This window comes from Delphinapterus leucas, chromosome 13, assembly GCF_059928025.1.
Source record: "Delphinapterus leucas isolate spDelLeu-1000000601 "Yukka" chromosome 13, BTC_Dleu_Yukka2, whole genome shotgun sequence".
NCBI lineage: Eukaryota > Metazoa > Chordata > Mammalia > Artiodactyla > Monodontidae > Delphinapterus > Delphinapterus leucas.
In genome coordinates this window covers 64,973,614-64,998,538 of record NC_143141.1, presented here as the reverse complement: position 1 = coordinate 64,998,538, position 24,925 = coordinate 64,973,614, and the positions used below count along the sequence as shown (strand labels likewise).

The 24,925-nt window shown below is 37.1% G+C and overlaps 1 protein-coding gene across 6 annotated transcripts in view; it reads right to left on the bottom strand.

The window, feature by feature from the left end:
- Positions 1–24,925, bottom strand: part of HEATR5B (HEAT repeat containing 5B) — a 92,047-nt gene that overhangs the window by 7,824 nt on the left and 59,298 nt on the right. For 5 of the 6 annotated variants that reach the window (XM_022574088.3, XM_089923270.1, XM_089923269.1 and 2 more), the window contains 9 exons: positions 21,910–22,089; positions 15,364–15,598; positions 13,995–14,249; positions 12,313–12,440; positions 9,565–9,709; positions 8,758–9,024; positions 7,161–7,385; positions 2,956–3,107; positions 1,554–1,767 (listed from right to left, as the gene is read on the bottom strand). In XM_022574088.3, coding sequence (XP_022429796.1) covers positions 1,554–1,767; positions 2,956–3,107; positions 7,161–7,385; positions 8,758–9,024; positions 9,565–9,709; positions 12,313–12,440; positions 13,995–14,249; positions 15,364–15,598; positions 21,910–22,089 — 1,801 coding nt within the window. The remainder of the gene's footprint in view (positions 1–1,553; positions 1,768–2,955; positions 3,108–7,160; positions 7,386–8,757; positions 9,025–9,564; positions 9,710–12,312; positions 12,441–13,994; positions 14,250–15,363; positions 15,599–21,909; positions 22,090–24,925) is intronic. The other variant, XM_089923271.1, reaches the window with a different exon arrangement.

Below are 24,925 nucleotides of genomic sequence, written 5' to 3'. Positions count from 1 at the left end.
TCAGAGCAACTTTTTGTTTTTTTCATAATCGCTTCTGTATTCTTCTCTTCCACTGTAATAGTTCTGGATTATTATTTTATAGGTAAGCTATCAGCAATAACTTTTAAAAGATCTCTACTACCTTTCCAATTTTGTGTGAAATTCTTTCAAGAGAAGAGGAAAAATTTTATGATAGAAAAAACTGATGTAATTTTTATCTGGAGAGTAATCCAGCAATATATATTAAAAGCTTTAGAATGTGCATTCCTTTTGGCCAGGTAATTTCACTTAAAAAATTTTACCTGATAGAAATAATTTAAAAATGTGTGCAAAGATACCTGTACAAGAATACTCATCTCAGACTTCCCTGGTGGCACAGTGGTTAAGAACCTGCCTTCCAATGCAGGGGACATGGGTTCGATCCCTGGTCTGGGAAGATCCCACATGCCGCTGAGCAACTAAGCCCGTGAGCCACAACTACTGAGCCTGCGGTGCCACAACTACTGAAGCCCGCGCGCCTAGAGCTCGCCCTCTGCAACAACAGAAGCCACCACAATAAGAAGCCCGCACACCGCGATGAAGAGCAGCCCCTGCTAGCCGCAACTAGAGAAAGCCCGTGCTCAGCAATGAAGACCCAACACAGCCAAAAATAAATAAAATAAAATAAATTTATATTAAAAAAAAGAATACTTATCTCAGTTATTTATGATCTTGAAAAACTGGAAACAGCTTAACATTCAATCATAAGGTACTAGTTTAAAAAGTACAGTCTTGGGCTTCCCTGGTGGCGCAGTGGTTGAGAGTCCACCTGCCGATGCAGGGGACACGGGTTCGTGCCCCGGTCCGGGAAGATCCTACATGCCGCGGAGCGGCTGGGCCCGTGAGCCATGGCCGCTGAGCCTGCGCGTCCGGAGCCTGCGCTCCGCAATGGGAGAGGCCACAGCATTGAGAGGCCCGCGTACCGCCAAAAAATAAAATAAAATAAAAAGTACAGTCTTTCTGTAATAATTAAGTCATATTTTTTAAGATAAATTTTAGGTTGTGATGAAATTAAGATTTAGCAGGGAATAAAGAGGAGTAAGTGTTAAGTTGCATACGTCTCTGGTTAAATGGATGTATGTGGTAGTTCTTCATTAAGTTAAATAACAGTAATTTAAAAATTTCAAATTTTGAGGTATTTTAATAATGATGTTTGGCATCATTAATGCTAATCTGGTCCTATTTGTCCTATTTGTTAAAAAGCTTTTATGCCTCTATTATGAACACCAAAATGTATTATTTTAAAAAATCTATTAGGCAGCCATATTTTCCCTGGTTCTTAAAGAGTACATTCCTAGAAAATAAAACAATCTGTGGGTTCAAATGCCATCGGTAATTTATCCTCTTGCTCTTAAAAAATAAACATAAATCAACTCAATTTTGTTAGCATCACGAGCAAAAACATTAATCTTTCAGATAGTAACCGCCCTTAGTAAACTTACTGTTGCAATGGCCTGTGTCAAATAGCAAAGAATATTTCTATATAATACAAATATTCATTTTAGACTAGTGGCTTTTTAGAGAAAAATACTTACTGTTATGTTCTTCCCCAAGAGCAACCAATGTTTCAAGAACTTTGATTCCTTCTTGAACAGCTAAAAGTTCTGTATTACTGGCTGGTCTGTTTTTTTCAACAGCTTTTAGCTTTTCAACCACTATTGGAGCTAATGAATGGATGTAGGGGGTTGAAAGGGCACGATTGGAATGCTGAAAGACTGAGAGGAGAAGCTGGTAACATTTGGCTTGAACCTACACAAGAAAATCATTTTATTAATTTACATGTGTGACAGTTCTTATCTGCTCTACAATCACACTGCATCTTAATATATACTGAAAACAAGCAATACTGCAGGATGAAAATAGAAATGTGGGAAGAATTAATGCCATTTCTACTTACAGAAATGGAGTAATAAAACTTCCAACATGCTAACTAAATAAAACGGAAAAGAAATTAATCCAATAAACATTCCTTATACGTTAACTCCCAAATTACCACTGCTAATATAATTTGTGTATTTCTATAGTGTATAAGAAATTAGAGACCGGGAATACTAATTTGTGTTTTTAATTCTTTCTTTAATTTATAAATCTCCCTCCCACTTTAACCTAATATATTTAGTATGGAAGGCTAATATTTGACTGATGCCAAACAAAGCTATAAAAATATATTACTTAGACACCTCAACTCCATTTGGATTCCCTGGAAATGACTGCTTAAACCAATTTAAGTGTTCCAGGCCTAGAAAATAAGGTCTCAGTGGCTCTACTTTAGATTAGAAAGACTTCATGTTAATAAGAAACAAACAAACAACAAAAAAAAGGAAGGTCCATCAACACACCAATGTACGTGAAAAATATTGAGGGGAAACTGTTTCAGTGCTTTGGTGGAAGAAAAGCTACCAAACATTGCTGGACATAAAAAATGCCTGGGGAATATTTTTAAAATACAGATCTGTGGACCACACTTCTGGAGACTCTGGTTTAGGAAGACAGTGGTAGATGTAAATAAATTGCTTTTTTTCCTGATGTGCAGCAGGTTTGAGAATCAGTAGTTTAGACACTAACACTGTAAAAAAATAAAACTTATTTTCTAGAAAACAGAGTTTCCAATAGGCCCATTAAAACATGTTATAATGTATGTTCATCCTTTAATGGTGTCATTAAGTAAACAGTGAAAAACAGAAGCACGTAAAGTCTCTACCAATATAGGCCAGGGTTGAGCAAATATTTTAGATACTGGGCAATTTCTGTAGATATAAATAAACATATACATGTCTCTCCTAATACTTAAACCAGTGATCTTTTCCAGTTTTCTGTTGAAAAGTCGTATAGCAAATACTTAAGTTTTCATTTGATGTATCACAAATTTTAATGAATCAATCTGAAACTTTCTTGATAAAGTGGAAGGTTTAACACTATGTTTTAAGTGTAACTTACCCATGGGTCACATGAATTTAATGCGTTTTTAAATCTGTTCATGCAGCCATTCTGCAGTGACTGGACTCCTATTATTTCACTGCCAGCAGACCACAGGAAGAGTGCAATTGCTGTTAGCATGCTTACTTCATCAGGCATAGGCATAGAATCTTCTGAAATAGATGAATAATGAAATGTTGACACATATAAAAAATGAAAGCAATATGCTGTTTCTAAAATGTTTTGAAATTCTGAAAAAGAATAAACATATGTATATGTATCACTAAATCACTTTGCTGTACACCTGAAACTAACACAACATTGTAAATCAACTAAACTCCAATATAAAACAAAAATTTTTTTAAATCTAGGGCTTCCCTGGTGGCGCAGTGGTTGAGAGTCCACCTGCCGATGCAGGGGAGACGCGTTTGTGTCCCAGTCTGGGAAGATCCCACAGGCCGCGGAGCGGCTGGGCCCGTGAGCCATGGCCACTGAGCCTGCGCGTCCGGAGCCTGTGTTCCACAATGGGAGAAGCCACAACAGTGAGAGGCCCGCGTACCACAAAAAAAAAACAAAAAAAAAACTTTCATTCTTGAACAATAACCCTCTCTCTTTTTTTTATATATGCAAATTTATTTATTTATTTATCTTTGGCTGTGTTGGGTCTTCGTTCCTGCACGTGGGCTTCTCATTGTGATAGCTTCTCTTGTCGCAGAGCACGGGTTCTAGGCACGTGGGCTTCATTAGTTGTGGCTTGCAGGCTCTAGAGCGCAGGCTCAGTAGTTGTGGCTCACGGGCTCTAGAGCGCAGGCTCAGTAGCTGTGGCGAATGGGCTTAGTTGCTCCACAGCATGTGGGGTCTTCCAGGACCAGGGATTGAACCCGTGCCCCCTGCATTGGCAGGCGGATTCTCAACCACTGTGCCACCAGGGAGGCCCTGTATCAATGTTAAATTGCCTCAATTTGATAATTCTTCAGTGGTTATGTAAGAGACTGTTCTTGTTCTTAGGCTATCTGTGAAGTATTTAGGAGTAAAGAGTCATGATGCCTTCAATGTATTCTCAAATGGTTCAGCAAAATTAATAATATCAACAATAATATGTGGATTATAGAAAAAATAAAACATGCAGCAAATGTTAACAATTGGTGAAATCTAGAAGGGTATGCTGAAGTTCACTATATTATTCTTGTAACATTTTAAAAAGTTTGAATCTATTTCAAAATTGAAGGTTTTAAAAATGAAAAAAAATATTATAACAATCTTAAGAGTGATTCATTACATCCATGGAGGTGTGTGTGCGTGTGTGTTACACACATACATTGGCACATTTTTTAAAGTGGAAGTCTCAGATTTTATAATAAGAAATATGATTTCCATAAAGGAAATTCTCTATTACAAAACTCTTCTCGTAAAGCAAGAAATTCTGCTTGCCTGGCTTACAAATACTATAAAATACACCCATGGCTTTGATCCCTACTTCATACTGACTGTGCCTACTGAGAATTCAGCTCTGGACAGGTTAGCTTAGGCAATTTAATTATCTTATCATATACCTTTAAATTCATCTAACATGAATGAACTTGGATAAAATATCAAAACCTTCTCTTATAATTGACAATTTAAAAAACATGATTATTGATTATGGACACCCCCATGAAAACTGAAACAATATATTTTTAAACGAATTCTTAACTACTTTTTCTTGTTCTATCCACGTACACATATATACATTTACATTCGTATATAATTATGGCATTTAATGTTTCTTTAGTTTGTTAAAAATCTATGTTAAAAAGAAAAATATTAACTCATGATAAAGCTAAAATAGTTTTAGTAACATTAATAAAACTAGTTAAAGTTTTCCCTTCCAAATATTAATACTAAAAAATTTCAGGTGATACAAGTAGTACATAGTTTGTTTAAAATATAACAAGCCTATGGGAAAGAAAATAAAACTTGTAATACTACCATCCAGCAATAGTTTAATTTCTAGGTTTTTGATTAATTTCTTCTGGTCTGGGTTAGTTTTTTTTATATATAATTATTTATAAACATGATTTTTAATAGATATAATGGATATATAATCCAAATGAGTATACCATGATATATTTAATATTTTTCCCACTGCCAGATAGTTATATTTATCACTTTCGTATTTTCATTATTATAAAATAGACTGTGATAAATAACCTTGAACACAAGTTTTTGATCAATAAGGTCAGAGTATGAATTCTTAAAGGCTCTGTGTGTATTTTGCAGAATTGATTCCCTGAAAGTTTAAACTGTATTAATTCCCTTCAGCAAAGTATGAAAATGTTCTCCTGGTATCAATTCCACCTGTACATACAATTTTTTTAAATCAGTTTTACAGGTAAACATTTATATTACTTTGTTTTTGTTTGTATTTCTTTGCTTATATAATAATGTGGCTAACTTTTTTATATACTTGGTGGGCATCTCGATTTCCTTTTTAATAATGCGTGCTCTTTCCTTCTTTTTTAAAAGACTTCTTTGTACATTAATGATATTAACACTGATATAAATATTATTTTCAGTTTTTGATCTTTTTTTTCAGTTATCTTTTATTTTAAAAATTTTTTTCTTCCAGTTTTATTGAGATACAATTGACACACAGTACTATATAAGTTTAAGGTGCACAGTATAATGATTTGACTTACATACATCATGAAATGATTATCACAAGTTTAGCGAACATCCATCATCTCATACAGATACAAAATTAAAGAAATAGGAAAAAAATCTTTTTCCTTCTGACAAGAATTTTTAGGATTTATCAACCCTTTTTTTTTTTTTTTTTTTGCGGTACGTGGGCCTCTCACTGTTGTGGCCTCTCCCGTTGTGGAGCACAGGCTCCAGACGCACAGGCTCAGTGGCCATGGCTCACGGGCCCAGCTGCTCCGCGGCATGTGGGATCCTCCCTGACCGGGGCACGAACCCGTGTCCCCTGCATCGGCAGGCAGACTCTCAACCACTGCACCACCAGGGAAGCCCTCAACCATTTTTTAATGCCGCTGTTTTTGACAGGTAGATGTTAAATTCTATAGTCCAATACACTGATATTCCTCTGTGATATTTACCATTCACTTACACTTACATAGTCCTTTGTCATTCTGACATAAAGGAGTCACCTATATTTTCTGTATTTACCTATTTTAAAAATTTTACATTATCATTCTAACGTACCTCGTATTTACTTAGAGTCATGATATAAGGGGAGAGACTAACTGGAACTGATATCTGAAATGTCTAATTGACACAAACCATTTGAAGAATAATGAATGTGCCCTTATGTATTATATTCTCATGTGGATGAATGTCTGTTTTAAAACAATATGTTCTGTTTCATTGCCCTATCTGTTCGTTCTTGGGCCCACTCCACAGTTTTAGATACTGTGGAAATGTTTTAATAGGCAATATGGCAAATCTTTAATTATTATTCTTTGTTTTCAATCCTTTCACATTTACAACAGAAATAAAATGAAAGAAAAAGTCAAACACAGAATAAAAATGGACAAAAATGTGAATAAGCATTTCCCCCCAAATTAGACACAAACATGAAAAATGCTTATACTCACTAGGAAAATGAGAAATGCCAATTAAAACAGTAAGATAGTACATTTTACTTATCAGATAATGAAATTTAAAAGTCTGAAATACCATGTATTGGTGGGGATCATGCACTGCTGGTAGAAGTGCAAATTCATACAGCTACTTTGGAGAACAATTTGGCAATGTCTGATAAAATTAAAATGTGTCATCAATTCCACTTATAGGGGTATGCCCTAGAAAATCTCATAGCACAAAGCACATAAGGAATTTATAAGGATGTTCACTGAGACAATTTTTATAATTGGGAAAAATCAGAAATAGCAAAAATATCCATTGTTAGGGGAATGAATAATAATTGATAAATATAAGTGATGGACAACTATATAGGAGTTCAAAACAATGTATAAGAGTTTTATATGCATACGTCCTTTCTTTTTGGGGAAACCTCCCAAAATGTATATAAGTGCTAAGACAAGGGCATTCAGAGTCAATATCCAGAATGGGGAACTAAAAGTTCACATCTGAAACATGGGACTAAAATACCTCTCTGAGTTGATTCAGTGTTACATAGCAGTTTTCTGATGAGCTCATTCAATTAGTTATTAGGGAAGAGATATCCTAATAAACTTTAAAAAATTTAAAACTGATTAGATTACCTGGTTGAGAATATTCTAGGATGCATGCCAGAGTGCTACGAATTAGAGCTGTCCACTGTTTCTGAGTGTCCTCAGTTTTGGCCATTGAAAGTGTCACAATACTTTTAATCCCTTGAAGAGCTGCACTGACTGGTGGAGAAACCTGATTATCTGCAGACTTTATCGCTGTGTCTTTCAATATTCTTGCAATTAAAAACAGAATCGTGGGCAGGACTGTCATACATCCTGAAATAAAAACAAATCAGATTGCCTCGTAATTAACAGTTCCCATATTATAGCTATTTCAATTATTTATATTTTTTATCGTTTAATATTATTTCTTTTCCTTGTATTTATACAAAATTTACTGCATTACTATTACTATAATTCAATGTTTGGAAAAAAAGTCACAAGTTATTTCAAAGGAAATATTTTCTTTCTTTTCCCAGCTTGCCTTGTTTTTATTACTTCTAGTATTTCACTTATTTAATAATCATGCCCTTCATAATGAAAATAAGGAAGGAAGGTAGAAAAACAGAAGGAAAACCGTACCAAATACTTTGAGAAGTACCTGAGAAACTTGGTGAATCATGTAGCAATTCCACGACAAGTAATCAATCTCACTGTACTAAGTGAGCCTTAGTACTAAGTCAGTCAATGTAGTAACCAAGTCAGGAAACAGATAAGAAGACTATACAGGTAAGCCAAAAAGAGACGAAAGAATCCTAGGATTTGTAGCTGAAAGAACTTTAAGATAATCAAATCAACCACCCACTTAATGAAAGACTCCCTTCACCACTCTGACATGCAGCCACTGTAGTCTGCCTAACAACTTCAATGATGGAGAATTCATTGTTTTCATAACTGTAGGCTTGTGTTGAACTGAAATTTACCTTTATATATCCTGATACCATTTCTACCTTCTAGATACAACGGAGGGAAAGTTTACTTTTCCATCCACTAGTTCTTAGGTGTCTGCAGACAGCTATTATCTTTTTCAGTTACAATTTTTTTAGTTGCTCCTTAAAGTTGGTTGTCACTCTCCTCTGACATTTGTTAGTTTGTCAGTGTTGCTCAAGAGCAGCAACCAGATCAGAAAATAAAGGGTTTAGTAATTCCACTTTATGTCTATCTGCTAACATTCGATGTCTTCCCTCAAACTGTGGTTCTACCTCTTTGCTGAAGTTTGTTTGACATGTATCTGAAAAGGGTATCCTGGGTTTTTGACTTCTTAAATCTTCAGTCTTTTTTTTTTTTTTTTGCGGTACGCAGGCCTCTCACTGTTGTGGCCTCTCCCGTTGTGGAGCACAGGCTCCGGACGCGCAGGCTCAGCGGCCATGGCTCACAGGCCCAGCCGCTCCGCGGCATGTGGGATCTTCCCAGACCGGGGCACGAACCCGTGTCCCGTGCATCAGCAGGCGGACTCTCAACCACTGCGCCACCAGGGAAGCCCTTCAGTCTTTTTTTATAGGTTTCTAAAGGTAAACAAACCCTTAAAAAAAAAAACCTACTTCTCTTTTAAGATTTAAGAGGAAAATAAATAATAGCACTTAAAATCAAAGGCAACCTCATCTCTAATACAGTATAAGACATTTCCAAATAGTGATTAATACCGTACCAGCAGGTGAACAAAGGGATGGTAAGTCAGAGAGTATGGTAACTGTGGCTGCCACCAAACGAGCACTTTCTTCTGACAGTCGAGTTTTAGTGGCTACGTGACTTGGAGAGTCTGACATCTTGGTACTGAGATGCGGCATGTGCCGCACTAAAATGAACATCAACAGCTCCATAGTTGCAAACACAAGAGATTTTCCAGGAATAAGACCACCACTGTCACCTCCTTCTCCTAATACAGGACAGGACTCTTTTTCCATATCATCTTCATCTTGGGTAAAAGAAAATTTGGTGAAATTCTCAGCAAACAAAATAAAAAGTAGATGAAACAACACAATAAGTATACTTAATAAATTCTTTCAAAAGAATTTACAACTAAATGTTTAACTGATGCCATATGTCTTTCTCAGAATAATTCCTGCCTGACAGGAATTTATTCCTGTTTATTTACCTCTCCTTAAAAGTAACGGACAATTACCTCTCCTTAAAAGTAACAATTACCTCTCCTTAAAAGTAACGGACAATTGATTTTTTACTTCGAAAAATTTTATTAGTTTTTATTAGGAATGTATTTCATAACAGGAGTAACACATATGTTAGGCTGAAACATGTGAAGTTGACCCTTTTGAAGGTGAAAGATAGCTGAATATGAGCAATTCCATTTGCATCATGCTAATGAAAAGCAAAATCAATTGCAGAGCTTCTAAATGTATGGTTAAATTTTTTAATTAACAACTTCCTGGTATTAATATTTTAAAAATTAGAGTACAAAGAAATCTACTTCAATGTTAGTGTAATTTCTAGTGCTTACTTAGTGTGTTTCTTTTTTCTTGCAAATAATCCTGAGCAGCTCTGACTATCTGTTGTACGACTCCAGTCACCAGCAGCTGGACGGATGGTGGATTCCAGGTCAGTAGGAGGCGGTGTAAAACACTCAGCAACTCAACACCAATCAGCTATTATAAATTAATACAGAGAAATTAATTTTAATTTCAAAGGATACATTTATATTATTAAATCTAAGAAAATATACATGTAAAAATAAATAAATTTGGTAGCTAAAATTAATATATTGGACTATGTAGCAAATATTATAACAATCTTGAAAAAGGGTCATGTTTTATCCGAACATATTTTCAGTCAAAAATTACTTTATTATGTACTTAAATAATTTTTCCATTTAAAAATGGTCATTCTATTTCTTTTCTGTTTAGGACTAAACAATATTGCTAGCATCCAGTGCCACTAAAATTTATGATTTCCAACCTAAGTACCCAAGAGTAGTCTACCAGAAATTCTAGGCATTCTGGTAAGTCCCTCTCACATTCGTCTCAGAACTATTACAAACTTCTACCGCTTACTACTCACTTTAAAAAGCCTCTTACAATCTTCCACATCAAACCCATCCAATGAACCCACCTCAAATTTCAGAGAGAGAAAAAAATTTAACTGCAACCGAAGCCACCTTTACCTCTTTCCTTAAGATCAAGTGTCCAGCCCCTGTCCAAGACTGATTAATCTTTCCTCATATGCCTGCTACCCCATCCTGTTTGACTTCCCAAGGATTCTTCAAGGACATCAATCATACCCCGTATGTTGTCAACCTCGCTCTCTAGCTAAGCTCCTCTTCCCCAGGATAAGTATCTGCTCAAGTCCTTCCTATCTAATTTCCCCACACACCTCAAAAAACCTCTCAGATCCTTCCATCTGCCCCCATGTTCTCTTCTGTCTCTGTCTTGTTTCTTCCTTTCCCAGACCGAATGCTGCCACTTCCTTCACCCTCTCATTTACTCCTCGATCTTCTATAATCTGGCTTGATCCACCTGAGAAAACGCTATGCCTGAGGTCACCAATAACCTCCATGGGACTCTTTTTCTGTCCTTATTTACTGGATTCTGTCCCTTTTGAGACTGTTGTCTGTCCTTGAAACTCTCTCATCTTTGATAACTCTGTGTTTTTTTTTTTAAACTGGCATCTGGTCTTTATTTAGTCCTATGCCCTGTGCTGTGGATTTAGTGGTGATTAACTCAGACTTGGATTCTGGATTCTTTTGGTTCTCCTCCTTCCTCTCGAGTAGTCTCCACTGCTGATTTATTTCCCTCATCTCAATTCTTATTTGCTATTTATCCCTAAGGTTCCAGTCTTGGCCCTCTTTCCTTCTTCCTTTATTCAGTCTTCCGAGGCCAGTGGACTCATTATCTCTCTGGAATTATGAAAATGGCCTCATAATTGACCTCCCTCCTCCCTTTTCATGTCTTAAAAATCAACCACTACAAGATTGATGGGGTGATCAAATTTATGTCTGCTGTATTTCTGGAATACACATTTAACCATGTCATTCTATCTACTACATTTACAATCAGTTATTTTGGTTTTAACATAATATGTCACACACCTTCATTCATAGATTAAATTTTATTGGTTTGACCATTTGAAAACAACCCTCAAGTTTCTTGCAGTAATCTGTGGTTTAGCTGAGGCACAGCTTCGGGCTACAAGGCTGGGGTACAAGAAGAGTTCATCAGTGAGTGAAGCTTGTAATCACACAGCACATGCTTTGTTTTGTTTCATTTGGGGTTTTTTTTCGAGCAGCACCGTGTGCAAAACTAATTTTGATATAATACAATAATGAGAACTTTGCTTTTTATCTGTCTGTGTTTTATGGAAAATTATCCCAAGTGATACCATTTGGTAGTATGGTGTTCAAAGAAATGGTTATTATTACGAAAATAAAATTCTTAATTAAAAATAACAAATCCAGTGGTAACTTGGCTCTGTAACATGAATAAAATCCTCTAAATATTCCATACATAAATTAGAAAAAGCAATTCATTAAACTTTTTAAATAAGTACTTGAGTCAGTGCATAAAAATTTCATTAAATGAGAGATAAAACTTAATCATTTAAAAGTGACAATTTACTTAATAGCCTTATGAAGCACCTTTATTAGTAGAATCATTAACTGGGACTGAAGCCATCCTTTAGTTATTTAATTTTTTTGTCTGCACTGGGTTTTCATTGCTGCATGCGGGCTTTCTCTAGTTACTGTGAGCAGGGGTTACGTTTTGTTGCGGCACGCAGGCTTCTCATTGCGGTGGCTTCTCTTGTTGTGGAGCGTGGGCTCTAGGCGTGCAGGCTTCAGTAGTTGTGGCGCATGGGCTCAGTAGTTGTGGCTCATAGGCTCTAGAGTGTAGGCTCAGTAGTTGTGGTGCACGGGCTTAGCTGCTCCGTGGCATGTGGGATCTTTCTGGACCAGGGCTCGAACCCGTGTCCCCTGCATTGACAGGTGGATTCTTAACCATTGCACCACCAGGGAAGTCCCTGAAGACATCCTTTAAATTTTTAGTTTTACTTGACTGCTGATGAACTGATCAAAGAAGGTAGTGACGATCTCCAGTCTAGCTGTGCCTGGTCATCCAACTTTCAATATAGGGTCTTAGATAAAGCCAAAATCCTGAATGCTTATTATATAATATTTATTTCATATGTGAGAAAATTATCTTAAGATAAATATGATGTATACAAAGCATAAATTATCTATTATAGAAATATACTGTACCTGATCTTCTGCAATATGGATTCGGGCATAAGGAGAATCTAGCAAGGTGTGTAAGGCCTGTAGACAAGCTGTAACATGTTCAACAGGCTCCTCAGGTCTTGGGGAACAAAGGAACTGTATACTCACGCCTGCAATGTACAAAATAAACACACAGGTTTGTTAATATAAAACACTTTGTTGCTTTGACACCATTTTTTTCCCACTTTCACCTACTTATTTTTTTTACAGATTACTTTTAACATATATTAATGCCTTAAAGTCAGTTCAAAATGACTGTCAAAATAAGCAGCCAAACTTAACACAGGTTGTACCTCTGCAAGGAGGCTAATAATCACATTGGAAGGGGATGGGGGAGTTCCAAGGTCATCTTGATTAAGAAGTTAAAGATATTTAAAAATAATACATTAAGAATAAATTTATGAAAATTATAAAATTAATTCTCATTAAATGAGTGACAAATTCTTAAGTGTTAAAAGAGCATCTACAAAGCAATTATAAATAAGAATGTTCAAATTTGCTTTAACTTTACATTTTATTATTTCCTTATGAGGCAATTTGTTAAGTGCCAAGTAAAAAGAAAAGTTGTTGAAAAAAGAAGTTTACTTTTTTCCCTTGAAAATTATTCAATATTGCTCTGTGAGTGAACATGACAATTTTTAAAGAGTAGTTTTTAATAATTAAATTTTAAATAAAAAATTCAGTTAATTTAGAAACTGTGCTAAAAATCCTCTTTTTACTATCCCTTCTCTGAACTATACTATCACAATTTTTTCCATAGCATTAAAATGAAAGATATGAAGGAGTTCAAAACATGCCACACCAAAATATACCTTCTTGGCTGAAGGCATTTGAGAAATAGCAAATGCAGGCAGGGCTCTCTGCCCCCTTTTCTACCTGAAAGCAGGTCATAAAATTTCTCATGAGAAAGGTGCCCTCTCTGTACCAGGGAGAAAACATTCTTACCACCACAGACTGGGAGTCGATGTTGAAACAGACCTGTCCAAACAAAACTACTAAAATAAGCCTGATCTTCCATTAGTTTCCCCCGTATATTTTCTAATTACTGTCCCACAACTTACCACCCCTAGCCCAAACCCCTCTGTCTTGTCATACCCTCACAATTTATTTTTTTTTAATTTATTTATTTATTTTTGGCTGTGTTGGGTCTTGTTTCTGTGCGAGGGCTTTCTCTAGTTGCGGCAAGCGGGGGCCACTCTTCATCGCGGTGTGCGGGCCTCTCACTATCGCGGCCTCTCTTGTTGCAGAGCACAGGCTCCAGACGCGCAGGCTCAGTAGTTGTGGCTCATGGGCCTAGTTGCTCCGCGGCATGTGGGATCTTCCCAGACCAGGGCTCAAACCCGTGTCCCCTGCACTGGCAGGCAGATTCTCAACCACTGTGCCACCAGGGAAGCCCCTACAATTTATTCTTGCTTGTGTAAAACTATACAATCTTCTGGACCTAACGGCTTCTTCAGGTCTTCATTTTCCTTCTAAAGACTCCTGTGTACATGTAAAAATATTAAACAAATTTGTATGCTTTCCTCCTGTTAATGTGTCTTATGTCAGTTTTATTCTTAAGCCCATCACAGATCTTAAGAGGGTAGAAAGAAGTTTTTTCTCCCCTACAGATACACATTTTCAGAAGTGATACATCTTGAAATACATTAACATGGCTCACCTACCTAAAATCAGATGCATTCTGTCTTTGTTAATTTCTGGCAAAGATTTAGCACTAGGCGTTGCTCCTGATGCTTGGTTTAAATTGATGGGTGTAGAACGTTTTTGTAAACCTGCTATTGCTGCTGCTTCTGCTGACTCTGAACATGTAAATCCTGTGCTATTTAACCAAAGTGCCACTGCATGGAGAATTGGGGCCCAGGAATTCCGATAGTGAAGTCTAGCTGTATCAATAGTCTCAGGAGTATAAAATGCTCCACCTATAAAGCAATCAAAAACATTACTTCTATTATACTCATGTATCAACAACTACCTTAAAAAATAACCGTTACATACAGTCTTAGTCCATTTGGTCTGGTATAAGAAAATACCACAGACTGGGTGGATTATAAACAACAGAAATTTATTTCTCATAGTTCTGGAGGCTGGAGGTCCGAGAGATCAGGGTGCCAGCATGGTCTGGTGAGGGCCCTCTTCCTGATTCATAGCCAGTGCCTTCTTGCTGTGCCCTCACAAGGTGGAAGGGGCCAGGGAGCTCTGCTGGTTCTCTTTTACAAGGGGACTACTTCCACTTCTAGGGGCTCCACCCTCATGACCTAAGCACCTCCCAAAGGCCCTCACCTCCTAATTCCATCACAATAGGGATTAGGTTTCAACATATGAATTTTGAGGTGACACAAATATTCAGATCATAGCACATATAAAAGAGCAATTTGGCAAAGAGATTCTTGTATAGAGTTATCAAAACTAACATCTTTCCTGCAGCTGCTGACCTGGAGTGCCTGTCACTTCCTCGCTGATGTTAGGGTTTCCAGCCTTTTCGCTGCAAATGCTGATGCCTCTGAATGCCCTCTACCTTTCCCTACCCGTGGTCCTCTTCCTCAGGCTTCCTCTTCACTGTTGCCAGCAACTCTTAAAACTCTCATCACCTTCCCTTTCTCTCAATAGCCAGGGAACTCTGTCTCTTCTTTCTTTTTCACTCTTCTGCAAATTCTTCCCCCCCCTCCTGCTTTCTCTATCAAACTGATGACTGCCACATTTGTCCCTGCATACACACACTGACCAACACAGCAATCTACTTCATCATGGTTATGCATAATGACTTGTTATGCCCAGCTATTTAGAGTAACCTAACTCGTACAGTTATTACTATAACGGTGAGAACATTTTTGCTTGGGCTAACAAGTTTAATGCCATATATGAATTCACAAATTCAGTATGCAGAACATGCTCTAAATGAGAGAATGTCAAGTTTTAAGTCCACAGAAATTTTAAATGTTATTATTACGATCGTTGCTAGTCTCCACCAATTCCATTTTGTTTAATTACTACTTTGAACTCTATTAAAAGCAGAACTCTAAGTGCAGTACTTACCATCTGGGGGTAGCTGACTAGCAAATTCAGCTGGTAGAGTTAAAAGCGCATAGTCTTTTAATGCTGCCAACCACAGGCGACTGAGTGTTGGCAGTTCAGGTTGTACGAGTGTTATTAAACTGTCTGGTGGTAGTTCATCTACGGTACTGTAATCATCATCATCGTCAGTAGTTTTAACTGCTCTTTTCGGTTCTGACTCTGCTTCTTTTTTAATATTCATAGCAACCACATATACCTAGTAAGATATTCAGGAGGAGAAAATAACAAGGCATAATATTAAGAAATGACACATTCTAAGTTGTTATTATACAGCTGAATCATCGAAAGTGAGTACAGATACTAGAAAGTATACAACTTCGGGATTTCCGGATAACCTCAAAAGAATAATTCCACCTGCTTTGGAGGAAATTGTTTTGTTTTGTTTTCTTTTTCTTTTCTTTTTTTTTCCGTTTTTTTTAATAGAGCTGACTTCTGACTATTGCTCTCACAGCATATTCCTTGAGTAGCGTTCTCTGAATTTTTTCTGGCTTCTCTTGTTCTACTTTACAAAGCCCCCCTTTATATGTGGTTTTCTTTCTTTTTTTTTCTTTTTGTCATAACTTCCTGTTTGTTATGTTTGCTTTCATAGATTTATTAGACACAATCAGACAGCAGTCAAAGAAAAAAGCTGAGGGGGGGGGAAGGGCACAGAAAGGATTTCCATAAATATCCTTCAAAACCCCTTCTTATATAGTCCTTAAGTGATATTTAGCAATCTAGTCCTTGCAACAGATGGCTGAGCCAAGAATAATATAATTTACTGGCCATATATATTATCTGTATCTTTTCTTTCCACTTTATAAACCAAAAAGATGTATAATAACAACTTCCTAAAATATAATCTTAAAGATTCTTCTTTGCTGAAGTTATTTTTGTTTGTTTTCTTTTGTTTTCGTACATACATTTTGGCTTTGGCAACTGGCACGTAGCTGAATTACACATCAATGATAAAGCTAAAAAGAAGGGTGGGGGGAGCAAGAGTAAGAAAGAAAATTGCACTAGATAAAAATCTTGAGAAAACTATTTCCCCCTACACAGTGTCATCTTCATTGTTTGTAAGAGGAAGTCTATGCATGTGAACAGGGACACTGCAGCTTCTTGATGGCAGGGTCTTATCTCTATTCCTACAATGAACAGACAGTTATGGCATGGTAATTGACTACATTAGACGATTACAGGAAACAATGCATCTTCATTTCTGAGAAGAAGCATTCCTTAATGCTGTGATGGTCTATTAACACTTAGTTACAGTTGGTTAGTCATACTTAACACCTGACAATTTAGAAGCAGAAACCACCTAACTTTTGGAGTAGGGACTTTGAATATCAGGTTATAAATGTATCACATTCATATTTTCCACTGGTTTTAAGCTCGCTTTCTTCCCCTAGATTATTATGCTGATTTTAAGAAAAGATCTCAATAAGCACTGTAAGTATACTCAGCCATTCGCTCATCAAACCCTTCTTAGGTACTTACTCTTGCCTTGCATTTGCTATTGTGCCAGGGCCTGAGGCAACAAAGACAAATAATACATGGTTTTCACCTTCCATGGACTCACAGACTGATACGATGAAAGGAGAGTGAGAAAACTGCTGAGAGAAAGGGATGTTTTTTGAAATTTGTTTTAAATGACCTATCTGCCCACCTCACTACACGCAGTGACTACGTACACTGCCTGGCACCTAATGAACACTCAGTGGTTTGAGTAATGAATGAATGAATCACAGGAAGCACCAAGGATGGAAGAATCTTAATGGACTATGAAAAGGTGAGACTGGATTCAAAGACAAAAGTTCACCTGTTCACAGGCAAAGATGGAAGGGGGAATTCCAGGCAGAGGGAATATAAACAGCAAGAGCACAAGAGACAGAAACTAGCAAGGCAGGCTGAGGAAACTGCAAGTGTTTGGTATTAGACTGAGCATAGACTGTAAGGCAGAAGTAGCTGAAGACTGTTGGTAATGGGGAAGCGAAGGAGTCACTGCAGTATTTAAAGGTCAGTTGTATGTATTTTTCCTCAAATTTTAATTTAAAAAATTATACCATAAATAGTTTGAAAAATGAGTTTTTAAAATTACTCATAATTCTAATTTCCAGGTTTTCACATTCCAACTTTCTAAGTTATAATTTTGTTGTACAGAGAATTTTGTATTTAATTTTGTCTATTCATATATCATAAGAGTTTCCATATGAATACTAGTCTTCATAACTGTTATTCTTAATGGCTGCAATGGAAGACATTATACATCTAACAATTTTCCTGTAGTTGAACTTCTATATTTTTTTCTGATTCTTTTTAGCCTTGGGAATCTTAGAAAGATGAAACATAGTTTTCAAAGACAAAGGTGTTCAGTTCTCCACATTGTAAGTAAGGTTCCAACTAAACATTTTTGTAAATTTCTCTCTTTTTCATATTTTGGATATTTTTCCCTAGGATAAAGTTCGAGAAATGGAATTACTGGATCAGTGATTATAAATACTTCCATGGCTCTGAAGAGATGCTGCCAAATGCTTTCTAAAAGGGTTCTATATTTTACATTGCTACTTGCAATATGATAATATATTTTTTAGACTCATTTTTTTAAAAAATTGGGTTTATTTTTCTTATGAGATATTACACACAAAATATAGAAGAATCAGAAGCATAAGTAAAATGAAGAAAATAAAACCAGACACAATCCTACTACTCAGATGTAATACTGTTAATATTCTAGCCATGTTGTATATACATACCCAGTCTTTTAAAAACTATGCTTGTATATAATATTATACTCAATTTTCTATTCACTTAATACCATCATCTTTGGATCAAGAAATACAATTATTCATATATTGCCTTTTTTATTTTTTTAGAATGATAAACAACATTGCAGCAAACATCCTCATAGCAGAATCTTTGTGTATATCCTTGATATTCCTTAGGATAAATTGGTCAACTAATGTGTACGATTTTAGAAAGTGCTTTGATAATACAGTTGACCCTTGAACCAACGTGGGTTTGAACTGTGCAGGTGCACTTATACATGGATTTTTTTTCAATAGTAAACACTGCAGTACTACATGTCTAATAAACAGCTAAAAATATGGGCCTGGAATGTAGGAGAGAAGTATGGCTAGAAAAGTAGAATTAGAAACTTTCATATACAAGTAAAAGCTACTGGGTATGGGTGTAGATGACACTACCCACAGAGTATGAAGAGTGAGAAAAGGGACAAGAAAAATGCCAATATTTAAAGAGCAGGCAGGCAAAGAGAAGCCAGCAAGTGATGCTGAGAATGAACAATAAAAGAAAAGAAGAAAACCAAGGGAGTAGTGTCACGAAGTCAAGGAAAACAAAGTTTCCAGAGGAGACAATATCAAATGCTATAGAGAGGCTAAGTAAGACAGAGATTGAAAAGTGTGCAGTGATTTGGAGAATTATATTATTTGTAACTTTAGCGAAATAATTTCAATGGAGTGCTGAGAGTAAACCCAGATTGCAGGGGACTGAGAAGTGGGTGACTAGCTGAGAACGTGAAGATACTAAAACTCGTTCAATGAATAGAGGTGTGAAGAGGAGAGTGAGTAGAAGAGGACGAGCAAGCAGAGGGTGATGGTGAGATACAGAAATGGGGGTAAGTGAGATACAGAGACGGGGTAAGTGAGATACAGAGGCGGGGCAAGTGAGATACGGAGGCGTGGGGGTAAGTGAGATACAGAGGCAGGGTAAGTGAGATACAGATGCGTGGGGGTAAGTGAGATACAGAGGCAGGGTAAGTGAGATACAGAGGCGGGGGGGGTAAGTGAGATACAGAGGCGGGGTAAGTGACATACAGAGGCAGGGTAAGTGAGATACAGAGGCAGGGTAAGTGAGCTACAGAGGCGGGGGTAAGTGAGATACACAGGCAGGGGTGACTGAGATACAGAGGTGGGGGTAAGTGAGATACAGAGGCGGGGGTAAGTGAGATACAGAGGCGGGGGTAAGTGAGATACAGAGGCGGGGGTAAGTGAGATACAGAGGCGGGGGTAACTGAGATACAGAGATGGGGGTAAGTGAGATACAGAGGCGGGGGTAACTGAGATACAGAGATGGGGGTAAGTGAGATACAGAGGCGGGGGTAACTGACAGCACTTAGCTTGGAACAGTCCCCTCCAGAGACTTATGCTTACTACATCTACTCTCATCCTCCAGGTCTCAGCTTAAGTGTCGCTTTCTCCAAGCAGCCTCCTCTGAGCCCTCAGAGTATTTTAGGTGCCTCTGCTGTGTGTTCACCACAGTCCGGACTTCTCCTATAACAGTCATTATTTTTGTTGCATACACTCGTTCACTAGTTTGTTTTTCTCAGTAAAGGTAGAACATCTGGCTTGTGCACCACTGTATTCTCAACTTCTAGCCTGGCACAGAGGCGATGTTTAGTAACACCGCTGAATGAATCAGAGAGTGGGAGGTAAGAGAATGAGAAAAGGTAATCCTAGGTTAGAGGAAAACTTTAAAGTAATAATAATTATTATATTAATAACAACAGGTAACATTCACTGTGCACATAAATAAGGTAGTTATTGAACAAAGTTATTATTACCTCATTTACTTCAAAATGTAATTCTGTGAAATGTGCATAATTATTATCCACACTTTAGGGCTGAGAAACAAGGTTTAGAGAAGCAGTTAAATAACTCACCCAAGGTCACATGGGTAAAAGGAGTTTTCAACTCACATTCATCTAAAGACCTGAAGGTAACAATCTGAGGAGCTGGAAAACTAACATCCTCAATTTTTTGAGTAAAAAGTAGAAGCAAAGATAAATCTTGAGTAGAGAAATCTAGAATATATTGGGCCTTTGAGGAAAAGGAAGAAGGAAAGGAAGCTAAGCAAGGAAAAGATTTACTAGACAATATTACCGGCTGAGGCTCGAAGTGCAAATTATTTAATTATAGAACCAAGTTACCTCCAAATAAGAAAAGTGTCTCAAAAAAAATGTGCATTAATAATTTAGTTATGTGAGGTTTTGATCTAATTTGTTAAAAGCAATTACTTATCTTCCATTCAGTGCCAGATAACAATGCCTGGTCCTTTTACATACCTCACCTTAGAAGAAGACATTACTGCATTTCCATGTTATAATGAAAAAACTGAGTATCTGAGAGATCAAATTACTTGAACAAAGTCACAAAGATGGTGAATTATAGAGACAGAACTTGTTCTAGGGCCTCTGATTCAACATTTAATGCTTTTTATACTGAACTATGTCAGACTTCTTAGTAGGTGAATCAAGCACGTTAATGCAAGTCAGCAGAGAACCAACTAACTGGCAAATGGTCTTATGATCATCCAACTACATACCTGTCTCTATGTTTGGGAAATTAATGAACAGGGCTGGAGAATTAAGAACAATTTTGGAAGCTATCTTTTTAAAAATAAAAATCATTCAATCATTTAGAATATAATTTCTACAGACAAGAAGAGTAATAGTAAGTTTTAGTTAAAAATTAGATATGTGAAAATTAACATAGAATTTCTGTGAATTTCAAAGTAAGAAAACAATCACATTATAGTATCTTTCTAACACTGCTTTCCACCTAAAACTATGGATTTGCATTAATTTGAAAAAAATTTTATCAATAAAAACAAACGTTTTATCAATGCAAATATTATTTTACTTCTCTACGCCAAAAGATGGCAGCAGAGTGAAAATAAAGGAACACTCAGGGATACTCTATGAAAACAACTTGATCTAAAAATCAGAGAGAAAAACTAATTTATACAATATCTTACTGCTCTACACTTTCCTTTTTTTTTCCCCTTCTGTGACAGAAATAATCCACAAAAACCCAGAGGTCCTTTATCTAAACTATATCATCTGGATGTTGCATGCCTTGAGCCAGCAATTGTCTGCTGGGTGGTCACAGGCTGCTGATACCATGGGAATAGGTAAGTGAGATACTGGGTTGGCAGAGGAAGGAATAAAGAGCTACTTGAAGTACCTGAGTGCAGACAGATAAGTATTTGAAAACAACTGGCAGAAGAGATTTAGAAAAGTGAATTTAAAATAGTATCATTATTTTTAAAAAGTGGCTATGGGAATAAAAGAGGTAAAAACAGCTATAAAACAACAAAACATACAAACAACAACCAAAAAACCCTACAGCCTCAGTATCAGTGGGTGGTGGCATGTCTCCTAAAATTTAATCAAATAAGATTCTTGGCATAAATTTTTTCTATTTTTTTTTCTATTTGTAGGTTTTCCCAGCCTAGTTTTTCCATAGTAAGTAAGAAGAGCCCTTCTTCAACACAGATGTTTTTAAAACACTGATTAAAAATATAATTTTCAAAGGTTCAATAAGAGTTCTTTTGAGACATAAATGCATATGCATTTCAGTGAGAAAGAGCAAACAGCAGATTTTTTAAAAAGCACTCTATACCACAGGTCAGTTTTAAACAAAAATCAAACAAAAATTTTTTTACCTACAGGAGTAGGGGAACACTTTCTCATGGATGGAGAAATGGTTAAAAACAATAGGTCATGGTTACCTCCGCCCATGCTTTGAGAACAGCCAGTTTTTCCATGGTTGTGGCACTCTCGCGGTAGAGTTGGCTGGAAGATCCTTTTCCGGCCTGAACTTTGTCCAGTGAAGAAACAAGCAGATTGTGTACTCGACGGAGATCATTGAGATCACTGACAACTCCACTTCCAATCCATGTACTACATACCTAGCCAAAGGAAAAAAACTTTAATTTTTATAGTAAAAAGTTAACATTAGGGACTTCGAGCCCTGGTCTGGGAAGAACCCACATGCCACGGAGCAACTAAGCTCATGTACCACAACTACTGACCCGGCGCTCTAGAGCCTGAGAGCTACAACTACTGAGTCCGTGTGCCACAACTACTGAAGCCCATGCACCTAGAGCCCGTGGTCCGCAACAAAGGGAAGCCACCGCAACGAGAGGCCCGTGCACTGCACAACAAAGAGTAGCCCCCACTCGCCGCAACTAGAGAAAGCCTGTGCACAGCAACGAAGACCCAATGCAGCCAAAAAAATAAAGTTAGTTAATTAAAAAAAAAAGTTAACATTAAACATATGAAAGAATGGAGTAAATATGATTGTTTCCTAGGGGGAAGAAACACAAATAAAACCAATGAACAAAACAAAACAAAAAAACCTCAATGCTATGCTTTAATATTATTTTTTTAATAAAAAATCAACAGCAAGTATGGAACTTATTGTACTCCTATGTAGAAAACAAAACAATATATACTTAACATGTTTCCACTATCTAATTTCCCAAAAATTTTAACAGAAAAGAATTTCCACCCAAATCGGTTTGGTTATGAATAATTCTTCAATTCAACAACATTTCTGTTTACTATAGGCAAAAGGTTATTCTGAGTGCTATAGAGGAGTTAAAAAAAAAAAAGTAAAGGGAAAAAATCTAGTCCCTGTCCTCAAGTAAATAAACTCAGATTAAATGAACCCACGAGAATGTTTTATGACTGTCACACTGCACTTAAAAAGAGAGAAAGGGGCTTCCCTGGTGGCGCAGTGGTTGAGAGTCCGCCTGCCGATGCAGGGAACACGGGTTCGTGCCCCGGTCTGGGAGGATCCCACATGCCGCGGAGCGGCTGGGCCGTGAGCCATGGCTGCTGAGCCTGTGCATCCGAAGCCTGTGCTCCGCAACGGGAGAGGCCACAACAGTGAGAGGCCCGCGTACCGCAAGAAAAAAAAAAAAAAAAAAAAAAAGAGAGAGAAAGAAGAGATTAATTCTAGCAGGAGAAATGGGAATGTTTAAATATCAGGAAGTTTTATGTGTATAGATACAGGGGAGTTTCATGGAGGAAGAGACAAGATTAGGAAAGTTAACTGGGATCAGATTACAGTACAATTTAAATTCCACGTGAACTGAATTCAGACTTGTTCTGTAGGCAATCATGAGTTTCTAAGGCTTCTGAGCAGGGGAATATTATTAGAATTGTGCTTTAGGAAAACTGCTCCAATACTAAGGATAGGAAAGCATGTGTTTAGACAGTGAGTACTGTGTTCAGTCACATGACTATTATAATACCACGGAACAGAGATGATACGGATCAAACTGAGAATCAAATGAAAAGAAAGAGGCATCTGAGAAAGACTGGGAAGTAGAAATCACAGGATTTGGAAACCAATTATATATTTTTAGGGGGTGAAGGCAGGGACATGCAAACAGTATGAGGTGATAGAATCAAAGACTACCAAATTTTGACTGTCAAAGTTTCTAACCCGGATGAATGTAAGGAAGGTGACACCACTGTTTAAGAGAGATAACATAAGAACAAAGAGAAGTTTGGTAGAGATGAGAAGTTAGAGAACATGATTTTGACTGTGAACTTTGTGACATGCTGAGTTCAAAGTACCAGCAAGAGACACGTGGAAAGATATTCAGTGGGCAGATGGAAACCTGGGTCTGGATTTCAGGAGCAAAGACAGAGGTAAATAAGTCGATCTAGGAATTCTCCACACAAAGATGATCACTAAACAGATGGTCCTAGGTAACTTTCTTCAAGGACTGAGGTATTAAAAAAAAAAAGCCTTAAGGACAGAACACAGGGAAAATATACTTCAGGGACAAGTAGAATAAGAAATTGAAAACACCAGAAAAGCAATAGGACAACCAGGCAAGTGTGGTGATACTGGAACCAAAGGAAGAATGCCAAGATGGAAGGGGCTGGGCTTCCCTGGTGGTGCAGTGGTTAGGAATCTGCCTGCCAATGCAGGGGACAAGGGTTTGAGCCCTGGTCCAGGAAGATCCCACATGCCGCAAAGCAACTAAGCCCGTGTGCCACAACTACTGAGCCTGTGCTCTAGAGCCCGTGAGTCACAACTACTGAGCCTGTGTGCCACAACTACTGACGCCCGCACGCCTAGAGCCTGTGCTCCGCAACAAACAGAAGTCACCGCAATGAGAAGCCCATGCACCGCAACGAAGAGCAGCCCCTGCTCACCGCAACTAGAGAAAGCCCACACGCAGTAACAAAGGCCCAACCCAGCCAAAAATAAATAAATAAATTAATTAATTTTTTAAAAAAAGAAATCAATCATTACTATCGTCTCACTCAGCTTCATGTCAGGGCCAGGTGAGTATAGTCAGTTCAGGCTTTGTTATCAAATAAATTATGAAAAATCTTTTGGTTTTCAGAGCATTTGAATACTGAATCATGGTTAATGGACTGTGTTCCTATATTTGAAACGTTTAAAAAGTTGAGAACAAATATATATGTAAACTACTTCATTCTCTTATAATAATTTTATTCTCAAAGAATTCAAAACTAAATTAAATAAAATTCAATAAGGACATTTAAAAACTGTTTGTTACCAATACTGATGGCAAAAAAAAATACCAGCCACAACAGTGCTGAAAATATAATGAAATTTAAAGTGAAAAGAGATTAAATATGAGTGTGAAAAGAAAGAGTTGGTATTCTTAAGGAAAATAACAACATTTTGGAGATATGTGATAATATTTCTGTGAATTTCGGTAGAAATATAACTGAAAGTTGGGGGAAACTGTCAAA